The sequence below is a fragment of the Boleophthalmus pectinirostris genome, unplaced genomic scaffold (genome assembly GCF_026225935.1).
Source record: "Boleophthalmus pectinirostris isolate CB_2022bp ecotype Guang Dong unplaced genomic scaffold, ASM2622593v1 HiC_scaffold_12, whole genome shotgun sequence".
In the NCBI taxonomy this organism is placed as follows: domain Eukaryota; kingdom Metazoa; phylum Chordata; class Actinopteri; order Gobiiformes; family Gobiidae; genus Boleophthalmus; species Boleophthalmus pectinirostris.
Window position 1 is genome coordinate 15,921,735 of NW_026571018.1, and position 25,714 is coordinate 15,947,448.

Consider the following 25,714-nt stretch of genomic DNA (forward strand, 5'->3'; position numbering starts at 1 on the left):
TTGGATGAAGATCTGGTGATGGGACAGATTTATGAAGCTGGTGGAAAATACGCGAGACATTTCCTCAGATATTTTGCCATAGAAAAGCATTAACATAAGTGCTGTTTACCCTACATCGAGGCACCTGTGAAAAGGTCTAAAAGGTCTATTCAAAGAAGGAATTGTTGTATTTTTTAGCAAAAGAAACACTTGTAATAAATAAATGAAAGATGGAAATGTTTAAAGTCATATCATGAAACATTCCAGGCAAAGCAGTAACATCTCCATGGAGACAAGTAGGTAGCGGACCCTCCACCAGAAAAGTGAAAAGTGAATTAAGCCAATATCCAGTCTTATTATGTATACAACTCTGCCAACTCTAGTTTAGACCTCAATTAACTTGTTTTGAAATGTATGGGATTATAATATACGTGTTCTCATTTAAATCGTCTCTCAAATGTTAATGCTCGTGGATATGTTTATATGTACTCTTTGAAACCAACTATTAAAACATAAATCACACATCTAATCTCCATGCTTGTCAGAAAAACTTGATATTTTGTCAGTATGGTGCAGCTCAAAATTTTGCATTCACATCTTCGGACTTTGAAGAGGAGATGGGGAGTCAATAAAACCAAGCACCGGATCTTGTGAGGGCTTGGCGGTTCAGTGGGGAGTTTCCAATTTGTTAGCTTCAAGGCAACATTTTCCGAGCGCACATCCAAGTCAGGTGGGTCACTTTGTGTAACACCTGATGGATGGTTATTTTGCTGAGCTTGTGTGGAGAATTGACCCTATTGTGCACACTGCAAAAAGCAATATCTAGGTAAGTTAAAATGAAGGTTCACTATGTAACTTTTCCGTTGGGGGTCCATCACCTGCTTGTTTCTATGAATATGTCATTACTCTGCCTGGAATATTCCACAGTATGATATTAAATACACCTTTGCCTTATATTACTTTTTGTGTTTATAGCTCAGAAATAGAGCAGTGTTACCTCTCCACAACTAGTCTAGTGTGATCTCCATGATGAAGCAATCGAATCTCCATGGAGACAAGCATTTGACAGATCCTCCCCCCGAAAAGTTACACAATGCACCTTTAACTCGGATAGATTTTTGTTTTTGCAATGCAGATGCAGACTGTGCTTGTGCTTCAGTCTGTTGAATATTCTATCTTTTCTCTCTAATTGCAGATCCATCGGAGAAAGTTAGCCTCCAGGTCCTGAGCAAGGGTCCCATCGTCGAGGGCGATAACGTGACTTTGAAGTGCCACGCTGATGGCAACCCCCCGCCCAAAGCTTTCTACTTCCACATCAAGGTCAGTGAGGCGAGCACTGTTGAAATTCAAGAATAATACTGGACCATTGTGAAGTCTGCCATCTCTTTGCTATTCAGTCTCCCAGCCACTTGTTACAGCTTATCATATATTTGAATAGACGAACAGAAGAAGCTCAATTTGGGGGTCATGATGAAGCTGACATATTTGGGAGAGCTTGTAATGCCATATAGGTCCCAGGACTAAAGCCAATCTCATTTTAATTAAATTTAATCTGACTACAATTAAGTCCTTCTGCAAATCACGTTATGTTTTGACTGTCATCTCATCTTAGTGCATATGAAAGGTTCACATGTTTTTTCTAATTATTACTATTTTATCGTAGTTTCACATCAGTCAAGAGGCAGTTTCCAATAAAAATTGGAAGAAAAAAATAGTGTTCAGTCTAAAAAAGGAATCTCAATACACAAAATTCCATTCAAAATGCAGAGACATTTTTCTGACAGTTCAAACCTTGTTTTAACAAAAGTAATAGTTTTCTTAGTCAGATCATACCTACTGTGTAAATTAGACAAGCTTTAGCGCTTGTTAAACATTATGGTTGCTAAGTAGGAGTTACAGAATTATGTCTGTAAATGGCACATCTGCTGCCTGTGTCCAACCAGGAAGTAAAATTATAAATGTCACCAAAAACTGTCAAACTAAAGGTGGTCTAAGGGAGTGTGACGTCACCCATACCGTTCGGCTCCATTCAAATTAAGATCACCGAGACGAGCGGTTATAGGGGTAAATTAATTCCTATTAGAAATAGGAATTCATTAACAGCAAAATGTTGAAATAAAAACATGCAGAGTGGGTTAATACAAATGTTTTAAGACCAAAGTGACAAGGCTCACAGCAGCAGTTACGGAGAGAGGGATGACAATTTCTCAGAATAAAGTCAATTGGAAAGAGTCGAAGGAGCCTCAAGCGCCTCCATGAACACATCCTATTTGGAATGCAGCTAGTGGGTTAGCTATGTCCATTTATATATGGTCTATGGTACATACGCATGTATGAATATACAATGCGATCACAACTAGGGCCTAGCCGATATGGGCACTTGGAGACATATCAGCTATCTGCCTAAATCTTGCCAATATGGGTCCACGCCGGCATGTTATATCTCATTATAAGTCTTCTACTGTCTGTATTGCATCTGTTTAACCCAATTTACAGACAGATAAATGTCCTAATATGTGGCAACACATCAGTATTTATCAGAGGAGTATGTATGTATGTGATGCCGTACTGCCCCTGAATGCAACCCAGACTCAAGTGACTCAAGTGTTCTTGTTTACACCAGTGCGCAACACTGAGACGATAACTTTAAATGCTCTTGTGTCTGATCAACAATAATGCCTATAAGTAAAAGTTAACTTAAGCGAAGTTTAGGCCAGCAACAAAACTACGGCTTGTTTTTATCAAAGTGCGAGTGCGGAGAAGAGAGGACTTTCCCACAGACAGAGGACATACACAGCTGTTGTTGACATGCTGGATTATATTCTTTTTACGCACAGTCATTTTGAGTCAGGATTAAAAGGACACTTATTTGTGAAGACTTGTGATCTGAGAAGAGCCTGTATGAGCGGTGAGCATTACAAATGTGTCGGCTTTAGAAGTTCTTTTCATTCTTTCTCATTGGTTAACACTTAACCAATGAGAGCTATTGTTAGCTACTATATATAAACAACCTTTTTTCTCTTACATTGGTCTATTTTAAAGTGACTATAGTGGCAGTATACACGTTACTGGACCTACATTGATATGTAAATGAACTGTGACTAGAAGTATGAATTTACGCATTTAATAATTATTGTGGTGCGGGCTCACATTTATGACAACTGCTAAAGGCTAAGTGGTAGTTTACTTACTTTGTTTACAGGCAAGAATGTCATGCAAAAAATCCCATTAGGCTGACCTACTGTCTTTAAATATGACTATAAAGAGGTAAAATAACAGTAAATATAGCCTAAACAAACCCATCTTAAAGCCAAATGAGTCAAACCTAAGTTTTATAATCAGCTGAAGACTTACAGTGAATTTGAACATCACTATCACTGTTATATCGGTTATATGGGTTTCATATCAGATCCAAAAAAATCCATCTTGGTCAGGCCCTAATCATAACACATCGGAAAATTGTGTGAATTGTGTGTTGGTCTTTGTGTATAACTAATTTGCAATCATCATGGAGTTTGGGTATAGCCTAGAAAAACATAGGGTGGTTATGTATTTGTAGATGCCATGATTGCATTAAAATGTCTTGGAAATGAATCGTACAACGTGTGCAAGCGCTGAGTGCAGTCTAACCTGTCATATGCACTTTAAACTATGCATTCCCTTTCTCCTTGATTTGAAATAAACCCTCCCTCCGTTTATCCAGGGCCAGAAAACGCTGGTGGAGAATTCTGATACGTACACTGTGACTGGCATCGGGCGCGACGCGGGCGGAGAATACAAATGTGCACTGGCCGACAACGAGAAAATGGAGGCCTCCCAGAGCATCGTGGTCAGCTGTGAGTACCCATGACATACGGGAGCCTTATCAAACACAAGAAATCACAACAGACATAGCCCACAAATCCAACTGTTGTCCCTGGTTTCCCTCTAGCCCGCCCCCCCTCCTCTCCTCTGTCTTCTCTCTCCTCTCTCCTCGCTCTACCCTTTCTCCTCTCCTTTCTCTCCTCTCCTTCTCTCTTTCTTCTCTCGCATCTCCCTCCTCTCCCTCCCCTCTCTCCTCCAAGCTGCACTACATGATAGAAATTTCATAGAGCTACAAGAACGTTACAGACTGCCACACTGCGGGGGATTTAGTTTGTGTAGTTTGGGAGAATTGAACAAATGATATAAGTGTATGTGTTGTTCCAGACTCGTATTTAAAGTTGCCAAACGCCTCGTGTTTAGTCATTGCACAATCATTCACGCTTGCTTCCATTAAACTGTGTGTAAATGAGCAGCAATAGTTAGCTTTTTTATGGGAGCTTGTTTATAGTTCAAGTTTGATATGACACTTTCAGAATTTTCTTTTAATTTAGTTTCTATTGCATTTTATCAGTGTTGGGAACTAATTGAATACAAGAGAATACGTAGTCTGAATACTGATTTGGAGTAGGGGTGGGCATGATTAATCGATTAATCGATAATTGATCATTAAGAATTGCATCGATTATGTTAATTTTAATCGACAAACCGAATGTAGGTTGCTGTGCGTAGCGTGACCAAACAGCGGTCCGTACATGTAGCTCTCTGCACTCAGAAGGAGCGAGCAAACAGAAACAGTCGGTCAGTCTGCAACGTACCGAAGCACAAAGGCGTATTTAACGATGATTTGTACAAGAAATTCCACGCTTTCCGTTGCGTTTGGGACAAGTGTGAGTCCATGTGCACAGTGAACAAAGCAGGAACATATGTTTCGGTGTCCAGTGGGAAAAGGCTTTGCCAGGTGAGAGTCGCGCAATGTCGATGACGAGTCCCCACCTCCCATCCCCCGTACGGTGTCCTGGTCACACTAACCTGTATTCCACTGAGTCATGTCTTTTAATCCGACAGAAATTGACTGCATCAGCGCACAAGAGCTGTAGTTTTATTTTCGCTTAATTTATGCAAATTAGCGATACGGTTTTAAGTTTCGTTTCTGTGAGAGTTGCGCAAAACTGAATTAAACACATTATAATGTCAAACGGATTGATGTGGCTCTAGAGTCGTTACGGTTTATATGTCGTAAAGTTGAATTTATTTATGCAGATTAGTAGTGCAGATAGTAATAATAATGATGATCATTTTAATATAAAAACGTTAATGATTAATCGATAATCAATTGTTAATTCTTCCAACGATCAATTAAGAAAATTTCATCGAATGCCCATCCCTAGTTTGGAGTTAACTGTATTCCAGTACAGTTACTTTTTCATTTGTTGGTATTATTCAGAGTACAGTTACTTTCCTAAAATCATTGGAATATATTGTGGGATCTCAGAATTTCAAACTGCACATAACTAGCAAGAAAAATATGAAACACCATTCTTGTGGTGAGTGCATGTGTGATTTTTCCTTCTCCAGTTATTGATAGGAAATGTGAAAGAAATGGTGAAACAAACATCAAGATGTTTTTACCTCTATGTTGCGTCTTTACTCTATAATTTTACTTGATGTAAGAGCATTCCAAGTATTCAGAATACAGGACTCTGATTGGACAATGTATACAAAATACAGATACAAAATACATTTTAATTCAAGTATTCAGTATTCTGTAACTAAATACATGATGGGAAGAATACTATAGCTAAATAGTATTCTTCCCGTCAGTGTATATTATTGTATGCTATGATTATGTGTAGGTGTGTTTGTTCAGAGGAAAGACACTCATTTATGCAACATATTTGACATTTTCACTATTCTGATGAGAAAAATGGGTGTGTTTCATATGAATTTTACACAAGAAGTGGTTTAACAAAGACTTTTAGTATCACAGCCATGATTTAGCCATTATTTTTTATTGAACTGTATCGAATAAATTTTAAATGGTATATATGGTATCAAACCGAAAGTGCACTGTATCGAGATATGTATCATATCGGCAACTTCTTAACAATACCCAGCCCTAATTATGTAGTTAAAAAGGTCCTATGTTATGCAAAATTTTACTTTAGTTTATTTTTTTTTATAATTTATTTTAGCATTATTAGTCTTTCTATGTCTCCAAAGCTCAAAATGCTCTGTTTCACCTTGTGATGCCATGTAGTGGTAGTTTTTAGGTTAACAGCTATCTTTTACCTTTTGTTTAGCAGAGAAAATAACTCAGCCTAAATATTGTGTAAATATTTGAATGAGTGAATAAAACTCCAGGTATGTTTTTAACAAGGAAACAACATTATGACATAGAACAGAAAACAGCGTCATATGGGCCCATTAAATACTTCTATATATAAACACGCCGCGTAACAAGCGTCTCTCATTCACTGTAAATAAAGTCATGAAAGCGGAGCGATGCTAATCAAATTTCAACTTTGGAGAACCCAGCCTGGCAGGGAGTCTCAGTGCAGTACCGAGGAGGAGGAGAACTAATTAGAAAATTCTGACACGGAAAGAGAAGAAGTGACAAAGTGTTTGGGTGGGCAAGACGCCAGGGCAAACTGATAAACGCCATTTTATTCTCTTACTATTCTTCCTCCTCTTCCTCCTCCTCATCCTCCCTCCCAGTAGCTCTCCCTTACGTAATTACTGCCCTCTCCCCAGGTGAACGTTTGCAAGGCTTCAGTTCAAGTAGGCCGTATGATTGTAATAAAAATAAGTCTGACACATCCTCCCTTCTCCACTGTCCCATATGGATCCTAATGCCCTTCACACATTTTAAACAAAGAAGTGGGTTTTTCACAACACACAACTTTTAAATTGAGTTTGTGGCAGAGCAGAGAAAAACAATCGCTTTCTAAATTGTTTAAGATATTTTGCGAGTGTGTGTGCATTTGTGAGTCCCCCTGAGAATTATTTACTTATACAGGAAAAAAAAATAAGTGGCTAAACCCCAGGCTGCTTGATGGCTGGGAACATTAAAGGGCTCATATTATGCTATTTTCTGATGTTATAATGTTGTTTCCTTGTCACAATTACCCAGAGTTGTGTTTTATTTCGTTCAAGCAGGTTTAAAACACAAACCCTGCATGTTTAGGTTGAGTTCTTCTCTCAAACTACCACTTCATGACATCACAAGGTGGAACAGAGCATTTTGAGCTTTGGAGATACAGACAAACTAATAAATCAGAGTTACTCAAACATGTGTGAATGAAACAAAACACAGCTCCAGGTGTTTTTTTTTGTTGGTGTAACAACATTATAACATGACATAAAGCTCACAAGAATTGATTTTGTGTACTCCTTTAATGGTGGACTATGTAACTTTCTATAGGGATCTGCCGCTTGCTTGTCTCTATAGAGCGGTGTTTCGAAAGACTGGGTCACAAGAGTTTTTTTGGGTCGCCTTGTCATGATCTGCATGTACAGTAGACCTGCAATGTACAGTTCTGATACATAAGATTTTTGTGCTCACCAAAATGAAGACGAAGCACAGAAACAGACTGAATGCTGAGTCTGAACTGCTGCTGCACTTCCTCCTGCACCCCAGACTCGAACGTGCTACAAAAATGCAGAAAGGCCCACCTATCTCATTAGAACTGTTGAAATGTTAAGACATATTTCGTATAATTTCTAATCTTTTTTTTTTTGTTATTATTGTATTGACTATATTTTTTCCAATATTGCTGGTTCAGTTGAATGTTGAAAAGAAAAAGAAATGGGCTACATTTAATGCCCAAATAAGCGACTTAAGGATCAGAATTTTTTGCTGGTTCAATTACTGTTCAGAGAGACACGATCACTCAGTTAACAATAAAATATCCTCATTAATGTTTAATAATGGTCAAATCCACCTTTATTTTGTGATTTACAAATAATGTCTATTCGTAAATCAAAGGTTTGTGACTTTGATTTGTAACATGGTGGCTGAGTGGCTAGCACTCAGGCCTCACAGCAAGAAGGTTCTGGGTTCGATCCCCGGGTTGCCCGGGCCTTTCTGTGTGGAGTTTGCATGTTTCTCCCCGTGTCTGGATGGGTTTCCCCTGCTCTGGTTTCCCCCATCAACCTAAAACATGTTACAGGTCTCCAAAAAAAAAAAAAGGTCAGTTAAATACAATCAATTCTGTCTTTGTGTTCTTAGGCAAGACACTTCTCCCACATTGCCTAGTATGAAAGAGGTGTGTGTGAGTGATGGTGGTGGTTGGAGGGACTGATGGCGCTGAGTGGCATGGCAGCCGCGCCTCTGTCAGTCTGTCCCAGGGCAGCTGTGGCTACAATAGTAGCTTACCATCACCAGGGTATAGAGTGAATGAATAATGCTGAATAATGCTCTGTAAAGTGTGTTTGGGGACAAAAAATGTCTGTGAAAAGCGCTATATAAATAAAGACCGACTTACTTACTTACATTTTAAAATATGGGTACCCAGAAAAAAACTTTGGGAAACACTGATGTAGAGATGTATTGCTTTGCCTGGAATGTTCCACAGTAGGGCATTAAACGTATCTAACATGCATTTATCAAGTTCTAAGTGTTTTTATTGCTCATATTCATTGTGTTCTGGCAGTTGCCGTGGGCGCTGTGTTTTCAGTTTGAGAGAAGAAGTGCCAAAATATGCAGGGTTTGTGTGTTAAACATGTGTGAACGATACAAAACAAACAAATAGGTCAGAGGTCAGAAAGTAGCGTAATATAGGCACTTTAAGTATTTAGTTGATGCTGTTCCACACTCTTCCCAGGTGCTGACAAACTCTAGGCTGATTTAACTATGGGAAGACAAAAGCGCTAGCTGCAAGTATAAACAAATCTTGAAATACATATGGTCAATTACCGTGCCAACACGGGAGAAGCAATTTACAATGGCAGACTAGCATTGTTTTCCACCTCTAAAAGCACCTCTTAGTCTAAATAGGAAACAAATGAGAAACATCAATATGGATTTTTTAAAAACTAGCTTCAATTCATTACATAAATTAGACGCCATTACCGGCATTTCCTGTTGAAGTTCTCTGCTTATACTGCATTTTCACACCAACATGCATGTGTATTGTCAACTTAGCACTAATAATGTGGAACGCTATTAAGCTACAAAGTGCCGAGGTGAATAGACTATCAATTATAGGAAGTGTTAATAGTCATATTGTATAGCTTTATTGTAATAGGTTTGTTTTTTTGTGAAAAGATGATGAAGGATTGCATTATTATAGCTTTTGTATCTTGATAATTGTTTGAACTTATTTTGAAAGGGCTTCACTCAGTTGCTGGTACCACTTAAAAATAACTACACTGAATTATCCTCAATAATACATGGACAAAAGTTAAATTCACAATGTACAAATAGTTAATTAAGAATGATTCAGGTTCAAACGCTACTTAAAGGGTTAGGGTATTGATTAAGTAGGTACTGTAGCTCACTTGGTTTGAGTGTGAGTGTTTGTCCACTGATCCCAAGGTTGGTAGTTACTGTTGTTGGGTCCTTGGGCAAGACACTTAACCCTCCTTGCTCCCAATGCCTGTGCACACTGGTGTATGAGTGTGTGTGTAAAGTGCTTTGTGTGATGTAAAGTGCTTTGTGTGACTAGTAGGTGGAAAAGCTCTGTATAAAAATGTGAGTAAGAAAGTTTGTATTTATGTAGCGCTTTTCACTGACTCATGTCACAAAGACGCTTTACAGATCATTATTCTTTCACTCCACACTCAGTGGTGGTAAGCTGCAATTGTAGCCACAGCTGCCCTGTGACCATGTGAGGGTATTAGATAAGTAGTCACTAAGCCTAAATCATTTAAAAACTATTAGTTCATTATTAAGTATTTGTTCAAGATTTATTAAGGCTGTTAAATGTGTAGTCAGAACATTCAGTCACTTGTTTATGTATAATGAAGTCTGATCATCTGTGGACTTTATTTGACCCTTGAATATGCATCACTGTTCAGGGTGTTCTGGGTCCATTTTGCATACTACTTCAGCATTGAATTGTCAGTTTCTACCACTGGTGAAAATCATTATCTTGTTTTATCCTTTGGCCAGCCGTCATTGGACTAATATGGATGTTCCTGTGGACAGCTCATACCTGGCGCCATCACCAGAGTAAAAGGCAGAAAATGCCAGATTGATTTTATATTGAATTTAAAGGGGCTCTGTGGAAAACATGGTGTCAGGCTCCCAGTGGTAATTGGTATTACCAACAGGCTGTGTGACATTTCAACTTGGCATCACCGTGCAGCTGTGTCAAAACAAGCTGAAGCTATGGCTGAGAAACAACACTGTTAACAACAATAGTGTCACTCTTACCTTTCGCTCGCTTTGTCCTCCACAAGACCCATGTTTACACAAAACACTAAGTGCTGTTTAAAGAAAACTTAATCTGACATGACACGATAACAGACCACTACTTATCTCAAACAAATGATGCGAGCAGTGGTTAAAGTGAAAATAAAAGTCATCAAGAAGTTTTAACTCCCTTACCATACCAGAACTTTGAGCAGCAGTAGTGGTTGGCAGAGTGTTTGTCCACTTTAGGTTGCTGGTTCAATTGCTCCTCACATCAGTGCACGATGCCACTGGGCAAAGTACGTCACCTGTCTGTAGTGTTTTTGCTCAATGTATGATTGTGTGTGTTTGTGAGTGTGATGAAGGTTTGTTGATACAGTTTGAGTACCCACGGTGTGTACAAAAGAGCTATGTAAATGTCATAGTCGTATTTGTTCTAATACAACGAATACTACAACTACTACTACTATTATAATGAATTAAATATGTGCTATTACTGTTATCACTTCTGCTACTACGTCTGCTCTGTGTTCATAAATTCCAAACTCATTTTACCATCTGTATTACAGAAAACCCTTCATTAAACATTTTAATGAAAGTAGTTAATTTATACTACCCCTCAAAGTTAACATTATATTGGATGTTTAGTGCTGCAAGGATCTTAGATAAAGTAAAAGCGGACTCATCTGTGAGGTTTACGTGAACACCAAGCATCTCAGCATTTTCTGATTTCTGGAGTTGTTAAATGTGAGCAGTTACATCTTTTTAATCATGTTTCTCTGATTGTTCAGACCTGTGCAGGTTTTGACAAGGGTAATTATGGAAACATGAAAGAGAAAATGTTAAAGAATGAAAGAGTTTTTTTTTATTTTTTTTATCCATTGTACTTTGTCTGTGTCAAATACAACAGTTACTCTAAAATCATTGATTCACTGACACATGTCACCAGGTGTTTTTATTATCAGACTTCTTTCATGCATGTAAACTCAAAAATTAGAACTCATTACTAGGTTATGTGATGATTCTAGTTATCTGATTTTCTGGCCATGCAAATGCACCTCATGTCTCAGTCTACTCACTGGATTCATTGTAGATTTAATCTTTTCAGAGGATTAAATATTAGCAGCCTTCGCCCTGTATCAGTTCAGCCAGGACCAGTCTAATCCACTAAATTGACTTTGGCAAAAATCAGTTGTGGACCCTCATAAACCTCGTGCCCCTCTGTGCTCGGGGACTGTAGATCAGCACTTGTATTGAATCATTACTAATTGGATTCAGCCCAAATCTATTTTGTTAAATGCACCGCATAAAAAATTATTTAAAGCAACAGAAATGTAAAGTATAATTCTGCGCAGTCGTCCACTCTTTATCGCTCTGGCCTGTTTGGTGCCTTAATCCATTTAATTCAATTATCTAAAAGTAATTAACACACATTGTAGCTCGTGGCTCTGGGCCTGTGCTCCTCCGGGCCACATGAAGACGCTCTAATGTTCCCACTTAACCCACAGCTGCTGTATAATAGACTGGCTCTGACTGCAGGAGAGTCTTAGTCAGGTTCGAGCTGGTTTTAGTATTTTTATGGTGTTATTATTTTTATCAGTGTTGTTATCCTTACATCTGCACCTTACTGTGAATTAAGAGCTGCCTTATTAAAAGTCCTATAGTACGCAAGTGAGCTTTACGCCATGTTAGGATAATGTTACTTCCTCAAAACATACCTGGAGTTGTGTTTTGTTTTATTCACACATGTTTGAGTAACCCTTTATTATTAGTATGTCTGCATCTTCAAACCTTGTGATGTCATGAAGTTGTAGTGTTCAAGTTAACAGCTACCATTTACTTTTTCTTCAGTAGAGATCAGCAATTCCAGGGCTGAGGTTTTCCAAATGATTCTAGTGAAGTTGTATGTAGTTTCAAAACACAGTGGAGCGCTTCATGTAGTATGACACGACATCACAAGGTGGAACTTTGGAGCGAGTGTTTTCAGTTTGAGAGAAAACCTCAACCTAAATATGCGGGGTTTGTGTGTTAAACATGTGTGAATGAAAAAAACACTTATCTGCAGATCAGAAAATAGCATAATATAGCATATTTCATCCACGGTGAGCTCAATTAAGTTCTGTCTTAAACCTGCATTGCATAACTTTTCTGGTTAAGAGTCTGTCACCTGCATGTCTCCATGGAGATGTTATTATTTTGCTTACAATGTTCCACAATATGGCAATTAAACTTATCTGATTTCATAGAGACAAGCGGTTGACGTCACTCACTGTACACTCTTCACAGTGAGAATGCTTTATTTTCAAGGTCGTTTTGCGGATAAACAATTGTAATCAATTAAATACAAGATACAATCCAAACATACTCGGCAAAGCAATAATATCTCCATGACGACAAGCAGATGTCAAAACCCTCTATCATAAAAGTTAAAAATATATGTTTCTATCTGGTCACCGAAATGTTCACAACTTTTACGCACATTTAAACAGGCCCATTGCTATTGACAGTGTTTCATTTAGTCTGATTGTTTCACAGTGTGGCATCCAAGTGTATTTGTCATCTCGAAATGGGCCTACTCATTTAGTATACAATATTATTAATGAAGTTTAATTTAGGAAAGCACAGAACACTCAGCCTCCGCCCTCTGTTCGAAAACAGCTCTGTTATTAGGTGATGCACTTTTTGGCACAGCTACCAAGCAGATTTACATTTTGTTAACAGTTTTGTGGATATTTGCGAAAATCTTTAAAGGTGCACTGTATAATTTTTCAGTTGAGGATCCGTCGCCTGCTCGTTTCTATGGATAGGTCATTACTGTGCCTGGAATGTTCCACAGTATGACTTTAAACACACACTACTATACATTTATTCAGTTACAGGTGGTTTTAAAGCTCAAAAATACCTTAAAAAACAGGGATTCTGACTGTGAGCGGGGGTTGCCTCTCCACAGATCTGACCTGTAACGTAGTCTAAATTGGTCTACATGAAGATAGAAAGCTTTAATGCTATACTGTGAAACATTCCAGACAAAGCAATAACATCTCCATGAAGAAAAGATTTTAAAATTCTGCAAATTCATCGTCATTTTTTTCCCAAATTGAGTTTTTTGTCTCAGTTTTACAGTTTAATCTTGTTACATTAGCTGCTTAGTTTTGTGTTTTCCGGGAAACCTTGAAAGATGACTTTGATAATAATGCTATGAGGCTAATGAATTAACATATAAGTTAATTTGGTCAGCCATAGCCCCTGTATTTAATGTTAACAAAGACACAATACTGGCTTCCATTGGCAGACTCAGCGTGAGGGCTATGCTAATTTCACACTAGTCTGGTTCTGTTCATGTGGGAGGCAGAGTCAGTGTGTACATGAACAGAATGTAGAGATACAAGACTGATCTGCAGAGCCATAAAGAGAGGTGGATAGTACTCACTTATACTTGAGTAATTTTATTTAAAAGGCACATTGTGTAAATTTTTTGGTGGAGGGACTGTCAAATGCTTTTGTCCATGGAGATGTTATTGCTTTGTGTGGAATGTTTCACAGTATGGCATTAAACCTTTCTGTCTTTGTGAAGACCAAACCAGACCAAGTTACAGGTCAGATCTGTGGAGAGGTGGGACTGCTCACAGACAGAATGCCAGTTTTTCTAGGTATTTTTGAGCTGTAAAACCACCTGTAATTGAATAAATGTAAAGTTGAGCTGTTTAATGTCATACTGTGGAACATTCCAAGTAGAGCAATGACACATCCATAGAAGCAAGCACGTGAGAGGACCCTGAGTAATATTTAGTTCGAAGTACATTACTCTTTGTAACAAACAGGCTGGTTTGTTACCCCAAACCACACTTAGCACCTTCACCCTTCACTAGAGCACTTTAAAACACTGCACTTTCTTAGCACTTTTAACATATTTGCACATCACAAAATAAATTGCACACAATTGGTTTTAAAAAATATTTATTGGCTTTCCTTTAACATTTTTTTATTCCTGAGGCACAGCACTTTAATTGAAAGTTGCTTGTCCCTGGAGGAAAAGGGAGACAATAACAAATTACATTTTAAATTGACTTTGTGCAATAAATATGGTGCAATATCTGTTTTAGAATGTTTTAAGTGTTGATGTGTTTAGTGTATTTTATTGTGTTTTAATGAATGGTGGATCTGCTTTTACTTACCTCCCCTTTTTATCTTCTGTCCAGGTGTGAAAAGAGTCCCCCGGAAACGAGCTCCCTCTTTTATGGTTCCGGGCTGGACCACGTGTAACATTTTGTACAGGGGTTTTAGGTTAGGTGTTTTATTGGTTTATGGGTTTTAACATTTAATTGGTGTAATGGTTTTAGGGTTTTATGTATATAGTTGGTGGTTTTAGTTAGTTATCTGGGTTTTGGGTTGTTTTATGGAGGTTTAGGTTTTGATTTTACGCTAATGATAATTTTAACCATCCCTGTTTTAGCATAGTGGTTTTATCCAATCAGTAGGACCGGCATAAAAGGCGCCTTCAAGATCAGTCTGTGTTCTGCTGCTGGAGAGGAAACTGCTGCCTGCCTCCATTTTGCACCCTGCACTTTTTGCACTTGCACTTTATAATCATTGAAGAAACAAAAGTAAACCGTGGACCACAACTACCTGTCTGTGTCTGGATTTGTTTTTTACCTTGCTCACTGAACCCCAAGCCGCTCACGGTCAACCTACGTTATACTCTTACTTAGGTAAAAGTTTTGATTACTGAGAATAAGTCTGTAGGCCTAACTGACAACACTTTTTGTTGATAACTATAATATATTGGATTTAAACACCACCTTTCAAAACACTCTTTACATTGTATTGTTCATTCAGTCCATACTTGCTGATTGTAAGATACTATTGTAGCCACAGCTGCCTTGGGACAGACTAACAGACAAAAATGATTTGAGCATTTGTATTCATTCAGGTATGATTTAATTCTTCAAATTTTCATGGTATTTATGAAAATACAACATTTGTTTTTACTTAAGGTTTTGTCTTTCCAATTACATCAACTTATTGGTGCATTGTGTAACGTCTCTGGTGGAGCATCCGTCACCTGTTTCTGTCTCGTGGCAAGTCAGTACAGTAGTCAAAGATTGAGTAAAGTTAGGTAGAAGTGGAAGTAAGAGCAGTGGAAGTATGAGTGCTCAAGTAAAAGTTATTGTAACTGTCAGGACATAACAACTGATTTATAATTTGTTAGTTTATTAAAGGTGCATTTGTATAACTTTTCTGGTTGGAGCGTTCGTCACCTGTTTGTTTCTTTGGATATGTTAATGCTCTGCCTGGAATGTTCCACAGTATGACATTAAACAGCTTTACCTTACATTTATTCAGTTACAGGTGGTTTTATAGCTCAAAAATACCTAGAAAAACAGGTGTTCAGACTGTGAGGGGTTGGCTCTCCACAGATCTGACCGGTAACCTAGTCTAGTTTGGTCTCCATGAAGATAGAAAGGTTTAATACCATACTGTGAAACATTCCAGACAAAGCAACAACAGCACTTGACAGACCCTCCACCAGAAAAGTTACACAATGCACCTTTAATAAACTAACACATTTTAAATCAGATGTTATGTCCTGACAGTTACAATAACTTTTACTTAAGCGGTGGTACTTTTTGCTCTTACTTCCACTTCTACTTAACTTTACTCAATCTTTGACTATTCTACCTACTTTTTGCCACGAGACATGAAAGTATAACCTCAAAAGAATTTACTGTAATTATTTTACATAAAAAGCCCCTGTGAAGTGGTTATGACATCGCAGCTTTAACAGAAATAAGAAAAGGAGTGAAATGAGCGCTGTTAATGTACGCATATTCACCTCTCCGATGTGACTCAGCTAACCTCGCTTTTTGTAACTTGTTTGTGCAGACCTGGACCTGTCTCTGAGTCCAACCGGGAGGGTGGTGAAGACAGTAGGGGACACCTTGTCTGTGAAGATGGAAAAGAGCTCCTCGGGCGAAGCTACCGTGTCATGGAGAAAGGTAAGTGGCACTGAGGTCGGCCGTTGATCAAAGAGGGAAACTGCGCGGCAAGATAGAAGCAAAGAGGAAATGAAAAAGTTTGTAAGAACAGAGTGATTTGTCTAACTGCCTGTTTACTTTCTCCCTGCGGTCGGTAATCAAAGGAGACTGAAGAAAGTCTGTCACCGCTCTTATAGACTGTGAATAGTAGCAATTTTCCCCTAGTAGATGATAGGGTCATTCCTTAGCCCCTGCACTTAGTCTGCACTATATGTCTGATAGAGAGTCCATCCTCAACTATAAAAGCTCCAAGCAAGGCCACCAAAAAACCTCTCCCAAATGGATACACCGAAAAATAAAACGAAAAAGGAAACTTGATGCTCTAATAACTGAGTAAAGCTTTGAAATTATTTGATGGATTTGGTTATGTGTTAGCAAGTAAGAAAATGGTTCGTAGAGACAGACCAGAGATATTTTGTTTTAGCTGACCACAAAACATGACTACACAGCACTTTTATAGGTTTGTGGATAAAAAAGAAGACGGTGGGTGAGTTTGTGCTCAATTTAAAGGGCCTGTATTACGCTATTTTCTGATCTATGTGATAATGTTGTTTCCTCATCATAAACATACCTGGAGTATTTCACTCACACATGCGTGACACACAATCCCTGTATATATATTCTTCTCTCAGACTCAAAACACTCAACATTCAACCTTGCAATGTCATGTGGTAATACAGGAAGTACAGAACGTGAGTAATAATGCAGGATTACTCAAACATGACTGAAACGAAACACAAATCCAGGTATGTTTTTGATGAGGCAGCAACATTTTAACATTGCTAGCAGCTTACAAGAGTCAATTTTGTTTAATATAGGTCCTCTAAATTGCATAATTTGGGCAAAATAATCAAAATCAACCAAAAACATATTTTGAAATCCAAATTTTTAGCATGCATCTTGAGTATTATGCAGCATAATTTAAAGGAGACTTATTTTGCAAAATTAACTTGTGAGAGCTTTTAGTCATGCTATAATTTCCTCTAATTTTCTAAGTTGTAGTTGTTGAGTGATTCATTTTTGAATCACTCAAACTACTCACATTTGTCAAAAAAAAGTCAGTTTTTACCAACCGCCCTACACGCCTACTGCTTTGAACTTACTTCATTCTTCTTTTTTTTCTTAATTGGTGATACACGTCGGTTATTTTAGATAAATATAGCTATTTAAAATGTTCATATCATATAATAGATCATAATTATATAGCAGACGTAAATGTTCTTTGTTAGGTTTGTTTTGTCGTTATTGATATAACAAAGAAGCTTTTACCTCAATGTACAAGTGTAAAGGTCCTATATTATGCAAATTTTACTCTTGTGAACCATGTTATAATGCTACATACCCACAGTTGCATTTTGTTTCATTCACACACATTTGAGTAAACCTTTATTATTAGGCTGTCTACATCTCCAAAGCTCAAAATGATCTGTTCCACCTTGAAGCAGTAGTTTTTAAGTTAACAGCTACCTTTTATCTTAAGTTCAGTTCCATTGCTGAAATTACACTGTGGAGCACATCCTGTATTACCACATGACATCACAACATAGAACATAGTAGCTTTTGTTTGAGTGAACTCCTAAATATACAGTAGATAAATATAAGAACCCTTAAAACGTGTGTGAATGAAACAAAACACAACTCCAGGTATGTTTTTGATGAGGAAACAACATTATAGCCTAGATTAGAAAACAATATAATATGAACCCTTTAAAGCAGACTCCTGAACTAAATGTGCAATATCCTAAACCAATACAAAGAAGACACAGTGTAATACAATGCTAATCTTATTGAAATAAAGAGTATTGAGATGTGTTGAAATATAGAAAAAAGCCTCCTTATTTCACCATTTTGTAAAACAGTTTGCGCTTTGAGCTATGACTTCGTTGGACATTTGCTCTACTTTGTATATTTGACAGTGAATCCTCCCTAATCTACAGAACTATCATAACAGTGAATGACTCAGGTGGAAACATTTTCACAGAGAATCCAATGAATTTTCAACACAGCTAAAATATGAAGCTAAAATGAACCAGAAGAAGTCATGGCTGATTTATTGTACAACTTTAGCAGCCTATGAATGTTAAGATAATATTCCAGATAAGGTGAAGGCCGGGTTTGGTCATTAAGACTGCAAAAATAGGTTTCGCTCAAGATAACGCTCAGAGAAAATGAGGAAAAAGTAAAGATGAGATATGAGCTTTGTATTGTTATAGCTTGGAACAGTCTCGTGACCCGAAGAGACAGTGAGTTAGAATCGTGCCCGTGAAACGCTGTGTGGGAGCAGCTGGACAAGTGCAAATGATGGCGTTTAAAAGGGAGGAAGCTATAATTACCGTGACAACAGTTGCGTTTACGATTAAATGGCGGTGTCAGGCCCATTATGTGGTGGAAAATACAGACTAGTAATGTGGCCTCCACTTCTCTTTTCAGGATGGGAAAACTGTGAAGGAGCCCGTCTTCACCAAGCTGACGTACTTGGATGCTGGAGTCTACAAATGTGAAGTGACCACTGAAGCCGTCACCAGACATCAGAGCTTTGAGCTGGTGGTTGAGGGTAAAAGGGCGTTTTCATTTTACTGCAGTTTGTTTCAATTGTGATACTTTGTGATACTGCTATCATTACCATTGCCTAAGGGGTGGAGCTAGCTAGAAGCACTGCTCTGTATGAAGCTCTATTTTTAATTCACTCTGATCCTCGTTTGAACACAATCTGATGATAAAGAAGTGACATAGTTGGAATCAGGGGTGGACTGGCTATTTCCAGAATGGCTGTCTGCTGCACTGGATAATAATAAACCGTCCCAAATTGAGCGTCAACCCCCCTCACCCCTCAGTCCTCAATTTCCACTGTAGGCTGATTTGTGGGGGAAAAGTGAAGGGATGTTTTTTGGTCCCACTCATTCCTGGTTTCAGTTAAACAAGTCTCTCATAAAAAATATTATAGTCACAAGGGGTCACAAATATATATCTTCAGTTTAGGTCTTTCACATGTAATTGTAGTGAATCAGTCCAATCTTCTAAGTATCTGCCAATACTTGGTATTAAATTATACCAGTGTAGGGACTTAGAATGGCCTTTTCCCTCCTAAAACTCAGTTAACTTATTACAAAATGGATTCAGTTGTGTTCTGTAGCTGTTATTTTTCCTGCAAGAAGCTGAACAGCTTTGTATGAATTGAAGTTCAAACAGTATAAGAAGTTCTAAGCCAGTTCCGTCCGGTAAACAGTTTTATTACATCAAAGAAAAGGCCCAAACAGGATATCTGATGAACCGATATCTTGGGGCTGACACTCTGTTCAGCCAAATTTCCTGGATTGGCATAAATATTGCATACCAGTATCAGTAACAGTTTGTCCCTGGAATTTTTCACAGTATGGCATCTCCACTGAAACTAGCAGGTGACACAACTACGCCATTACAAATCAAATCTTTGGAGAGGCGAGCCAAAGCACAGAAAGGATCTCTGTTTTCATGTATTTTTAACCATAAAAAGACCTGTAATTGAATGAAAGCAAGCTGGATAACTTTAATACCATAGTATAACATCTCCTTGGATCTTCTTGAAAATATATGATGGACAGTATACCCAAACAGAAAAGTTACACTGTGCAACTTAAAAAACAGAACTGCACGCTTGTTGTTGCTAGAGTTGGTAGAGTCATGCAAAGGTAATGCAACCTCAAGCCATCAAACCAAAAAGTTCGGTTTTAAACTTTGGAGAATTTGTGTTTTCTATAAGAGAACAGCACAGGACCCATCTCCCACTGCTACAGTGTCCATTGTTTAGAGCACAGTGTAGCCCGCCCACACTGACACAGCCTCACCGCCTCAAACTGCTTCTGTATTTTCTGTTTTCTGTAGGTAAACCTGTGATCACCGGTCTCACCAAACAGCGCTCCTCAGATGGAAACCACAAAGTCCTGACCTGTGAAGCCGAGGGAGTACCAGAGCCCATCTTCCAATGGAGCGTCAATGGCTCTAACGTAAGTACAAGTCACCAACTTACATTATACTACTACTGCTGCTACTACTACTACTACTACTACTACTGCTGCTACTACTACTACTACTACAGCAGCAACTACTACTGCTACTACTACTACTCCTACTCCTACTACCACCATACTACCATACTACTATACTACTACCTACAATTTACAGATTTTACAAGTGTATGTGCTTAGGCCAGATTTATTACAAATTGACTTATATTTTGGGGTTCAATAATTTTTGTGGAGATTTTTGTTATTTTTCTTATAATATCATAAGATTTGAGCTGTAGAGGGTTGAATAAGTCACTTCTGTGGCTAAATATTGTTTCATTCTGTATATATTTCAATGATACTGTCTATCTACAAAAATATTTATTGTTTTATTGTTATAAAGTAGTAGCATAAAGAGTTATTCCTGTCAAAATGAGACTTAAATTAGTGATTTAATTAAAAAACAATTTTGAAGACGTTCTCAACAGGCAATCTCTTTAGCTTAATCTCAGAAAAACTCAAAGTCTCATATTCATGATTGCATCAGCTAATCATGTATTATAAAGAATGAAAGACAGATGATGTGATTATCAAAATATGAATACTCGTTAGTTGGAGCCTTATGCCAAACTACACTTTCACACAGAAAACCATTCCTTTTTTCATTAATGGTCAATGGAAACACACATTACAACATCTAAAACAGATTTGAATCCCTTATTATATATTATGGTTATGGATACAAAGTGAATAAAGCTATTTTCTGAATATATTCATCACATACTTCTTGTCAAATTTCTAAATAACTAAAATACTTATGGCATTTAGATGTCAGTAGTGTTGGTTTTACCTCATAACCATGAGATCCAAATATATTACAGTTGTAGCAGTAGTATTAATAGTGAAGTTGTAGCAGTAGCAGTAATTTTCAATTAAATTCGTTAGAGCCCAGGATAATTTTTCTGGGATCCAGTGTACACACTCCTTCAGTACTTTAATATGGTAGTTCTTTAGTACATTTTTAGATGAGGGACATGCATTCTCCATCAGGAAAAAAATTAAAAAGTTTCTAATTACACAAACAACACAGTTGAGTGTGTGGGGACCAGATTGACAGCCTTCTGTATAAGAAAAGAGAGATGAGATGTTTTATTTCTTGTCTGTTTAAATTTTTTTTGTAAAATATTAAAATCTATTTTTTTTAAAAGAAAAGAAAAGAAATACAGGGAGTTATTATTCTGTATTTGTCAGGAAAAAAAGAAGTAGTAACTGTAGTGACAAGTTACAGCAGTAGCAGTACTTTTAAATTCGATTTGTTAGAGCCCAAAACAAAAATCCAAGAGAGGACAAGTCACTGGTCAAAAACAGATTTTTGTTGTGGTCTTCATCGTAGTCTTCCTCCTCATTTCTGATTAGGCTGTGCACAAACCATAATAAACCAGAGCCATAAACAGTGTCATCCAGATGAAGGGATTTTAAAATGATCGCCTCTCGTATCTGAACACATTAGTTTAAATAGTGACAGTCTCAAAGCCTGTGTGTCTGTGTAGGCCCCTCCTGCTGCTGCTGGCAAGAGGAAGGCCCATAACAGCAAACAGCGTCTTGTGATTAAAGTGTTCTTTGAGGATTCTGTCAGAGTTCACTTTGCTCTGGCAATTAAAGTGAAGGAGGGCTCCTACTGGGCTCCCTCACTCACTTTTTCCTCTTCAGTCTGACAGCCTTGTACACTGATGTTTTTACACCACTATCTGCTGAGGACTACAGAGACAAATATATAAAGTAACATCTGATAATATCTTCACTAACACCCACATCAATTATAGGATTAACTGCACTGTAGAACTTTTCTGGTGGGGGTCTGCTACTTGCTTGTGTATAATTGTTGAATAGTGCTGACCATTCACAACAAGAGCTTCTAAATTACAAAATAAAGAACAAACCAGGACTAAACAAGAGTCAAAGACAACAAAATTAAAGATGTAAGATCTATGTAACTTTTCTGGCTGAGGGTCCGATAGCTGTTGTTGCTTTGCCTGGAATGTTCCACTGTATGGTATTAACCTTATTTAGCTTGCATTTATTCAAATAAAGGTATTGTTTTTAGGGGTGTAACAATATTTAAGTCTCACGATACGATATCGTCACTGTATGAACCTCACGCAACTATATTTATTGAGATATTTTGTGGAAGCTAACAAAACTGTTAATATGCTACTTTTTCCTCTTAAAATGTCTTGACAAGACTTAATACAAAGAACTAAGACTTCAAAGTGCTTAGAACTGTTATTTCTTCATGTAGTCTACACTGAAATGGAGCAAAGGATCATGGTCTATGTAGTTCCCTCTGTCTTTTTTTCAGCTATTGCTGCACCATAACTCTTAATTTAAGCAAAGAGACTTGTAATTTGATATACACGATATTATTGTGAGAACTTTGACGATACGATATCACGATATTTTGGTTATTGTTACATCCCCTAGTTTTTATTGCTTGCATTCTTACTGTGGGTGGGCTTGCCTTTCCACAGATCTGATTGGTATTCTAACACAGGAGAGTTTATTTGCCATCAGTCGTAACTGTAATTTGAGTGATCATAATTAGAAAATCACAGGATGCCAGTTATTTAAAAGTGCATTATGTAATTTTTTGGTTGGGGTCTTCTATAGTTATGTCATTACTCTACTTTAAATGTTCTACAATATGGCATTAAAAGGATCTACCTTACCTTTATTCAACTATAGGTGGTTTTACTGCTCAAAAATACCTAGAATAACAGGCATTCTGACTGTGAACGGGGTTGCCTCTCCACAGATCTGACCCGTAACTTGATCTGGTTTGGTCTCCATGAAGATAGAAAGGTTTATTTACATCTGTACTGGACCCAGCACCTTGAAATAAGAGCCCTCAAGACATTGTGATAGTGTTGTCCATTCTAGTCTAGTACAGTCCAGCCTGGCTATGCTTCTGTTGTAGGGAGTATTATACCTCTGATGATGCAGATGAAGATAACAAGGACTGAGCTGGCAGTAATTGCCTTAGATGTGGCACAGAAATGGACTTTCTCTAACAGTCTGTAATGGTGGCAGTGTGACTAAGTCTAGCAGGGGACAAAGTTTCCCACAGCGACAATAAATTGTGCTGTACCTTAACTCAGCCTGGTGGTGTCACCTGCTTGTCTCTATAGAGATATAGAGGTATAACGCATTACTGTGGAACATTCCAGGAAAAGCAAAAAGTGAAGGAGGGCTCCTACTGGGCTCCCTTACTCACTTTTTCCTCTTCAGTCTGACAGCTCTGTACACTGCTGTTTTTACCCTGGATTACAGACACAAAAAAGCATAAAGCATTTGATAATATCTTCACTAACACCCTCATGAGTTGTTGAGTTAAAAGTGCACTGTGGAACTTTTCTGGTGGGGGGTTTGCTCCCTGCTTCTCTCTTTAATTGTAGTGAACAAATTTCTCCACAGTGACAATAAAATGTACCTTAAACTTAAAGGTGCACTGTGGCTCTCTTGCATTTATTCAACTACAGGTGTTGTTTATTGCTCAAAAATATCTAAAAAACATAAATTCTTACTGCAAGTGGGGTCACCTCTCCACAGATCTAACCTGTAATTTGGCTTTTGCAAGTTTCTCTGGAGATTCATACAGTAAGTTTATGGCCACACTGTGGAACATTCTAGGCACATCTTCTTGAAAACAAGCAGATGACAGACACTCCACCAGAAAAGTTACAAATTGCACCTTAACACTTAATGCAAGGTGATGGTTCCTAACATATCCACAGAGACAACTTATGGCCTCCTCCACCTGAAAAGTTAGCGCACCTTTAGATACACTTAACGTTGCTATTGAACTTTGCTGTAAGTGTCTGCGTGTGCACAGAGATGCATCGTAAACTTTTACAGTCTGTGATCAAACAGGGCTGTAGATGAAAGCACAGCAGAGAGGGGATCTTAAAAGGAGCTCACTAATATTTGTCCAGCGCTACAGAGGCCACTAGGGGCAGCGTTCTCTCTCAGGAAAGCTTTTGACTGCGAGCACTTCAGAGAAAGATCATTAAAGGAAGTCTGAAGTCCAAAGTCTTCACATCTTATTATGTCGTATTTCAGATTACATTAAAGATAAGCCACGTTAGATGTTTATACAGATTGCTGTGTTTATCGCTATTCCGAAGCTAAGTAGAAAATCTTGTCTTCCACTCACTCCGTAAAAGAGTTTTTGAGTAATTTTTATTGAGGAAAATATTAACTAATAATTAGTTTTATATCAAGAAGTCATAATTTATTCTGTCCCAATCCTCACTCAAGGGACTGTGTTGATCCTCATGGGAATATGGAAATGTGTGTTAGAAGCAGTCAGTATTTTCAAACCTTTAGAAAATCTGAATTCCCAAGCAGTATTTTTTGGTAACACTTTATTGTACAGTATAATATATTTACAGCCTTAAAGCTTGAAAACAGACCTACTTAATAATGAATCAATATTTTTTTTAGGAATAACTCAGTAAGTCGCACCAGCCAAAAAATGCGTAATGAAGAAGAAAAAAACATATATAAGTCGCACTTTTTGGGGGAAATTTGTTTTATAAAATTAGGGACCAAGAACTGATCTCATCTTGAAACGCAAGTTATAGTAATAGTAATAGACCAGAGAACAACAGACTAACTATGGCATAAACAACTCACTCCAAATCACTAAATCCGTTGAATACTTCATCCTCAGTGTCACTTCTGTGCAACTCCGTGACCTCTAGAGGTAAACGGAGCACCACTTCCTCTTCTGTGTAGCTGTCATCAGACTCAGCTTCAGTTCTAGTTAGAATTATTCCGGCCTTTCTGAATCCCGACAGGTTGGTGTGGGTTGTCTTTACGTTTGTTTAAATGTTAAAATTAGTAATCAGTAAAGAAGTTAGTAAAGAAGTAATGGTGTGATCGACTGACATGATACAGACAGGACAGCGGCTCTTTCTGCAGGAGACATGTGCAGTAAAGTGCAAAGTGACAGTGGTACAGGAGTAACAGGAATAGCAGATACTGGCACACAAGCGTAGAGCATCCTCTTGAGGCTGTCAGTGTGAAAATTTTAATTGCACTGGTGTACAAGTCGTAGGCCCTCCCAAACCATGAAAAAAGTGCAACTTATACTCTGAAAAATACGGTACTTAGGGGCACGGTAGGGTTTAGTGTTAGGTGTTTTTAATTAAAGGTACAATGTGTAACTTTTCTGGAAGTGGGTCCATCACCTGCTTGTTTTTTGAAATTACTGCTTTGCCTAGAATGTTCCATAGTCTGGCATTTCACTTGTTTATGTCTGTGGAGACAGCCGTCAGGCCAAGTTACAGATCAGATCTGCAGAAAGATCCCCGCTTACAGCAAGAATGCACTTTTTTTCAAGGTTTTCATCAGTAAAAACGCCTATAATTTAATTAAAGCAAGATAGATACGTTTAATGGCAAAGTATGGAAAGATAACATTTCCATGGAGACAAGCTGGTAGCGGACCAAACACAAGAAAAGTTACATAGTGCACCTTTAAATAGTTACCAAGCCTGA

At 37.9% G+C, this 25,714-nt stretch overlaps 1 protein-coding gene across 2 annotated transcripts in view; it reads left to right on the top strand.

The window, feature by feature from the left end:
- The window catches only part of alcama (activated leukocyte cell adhesion molecule a), a 252,649-nt gene that overhangs the window by 188,823 nt on the left and 38,112 nt on the right, over window positions 1-25,714 (top strand). For both annotated transcript variants that reach the window (XM_055148331.1, XM_020934550.2), the window contains exons 7-11: window positions 1,175-1,299; window positions 3,683-3,815; window positions 16,022-16,134; window positions 18,604-18,727; window positions 20,035-20,156. In XM_055148331.1, the coding sequence (XP_055004306.1) occupies window positions 1,175-1,299; window positions 3,683-3,815; window positions 16,022-16,134; window positions 18,604-18,727; window positions 20,035-20,156 (617 nt within the window). The remainder of the gene's footprint in view (window positions 1-1,174; window positions 1,300-3,682; window positions 3,816-16,021; window positions 16,135-18,603; window positions 18,728-20,034; window positions 20,157-25,714) is intronic.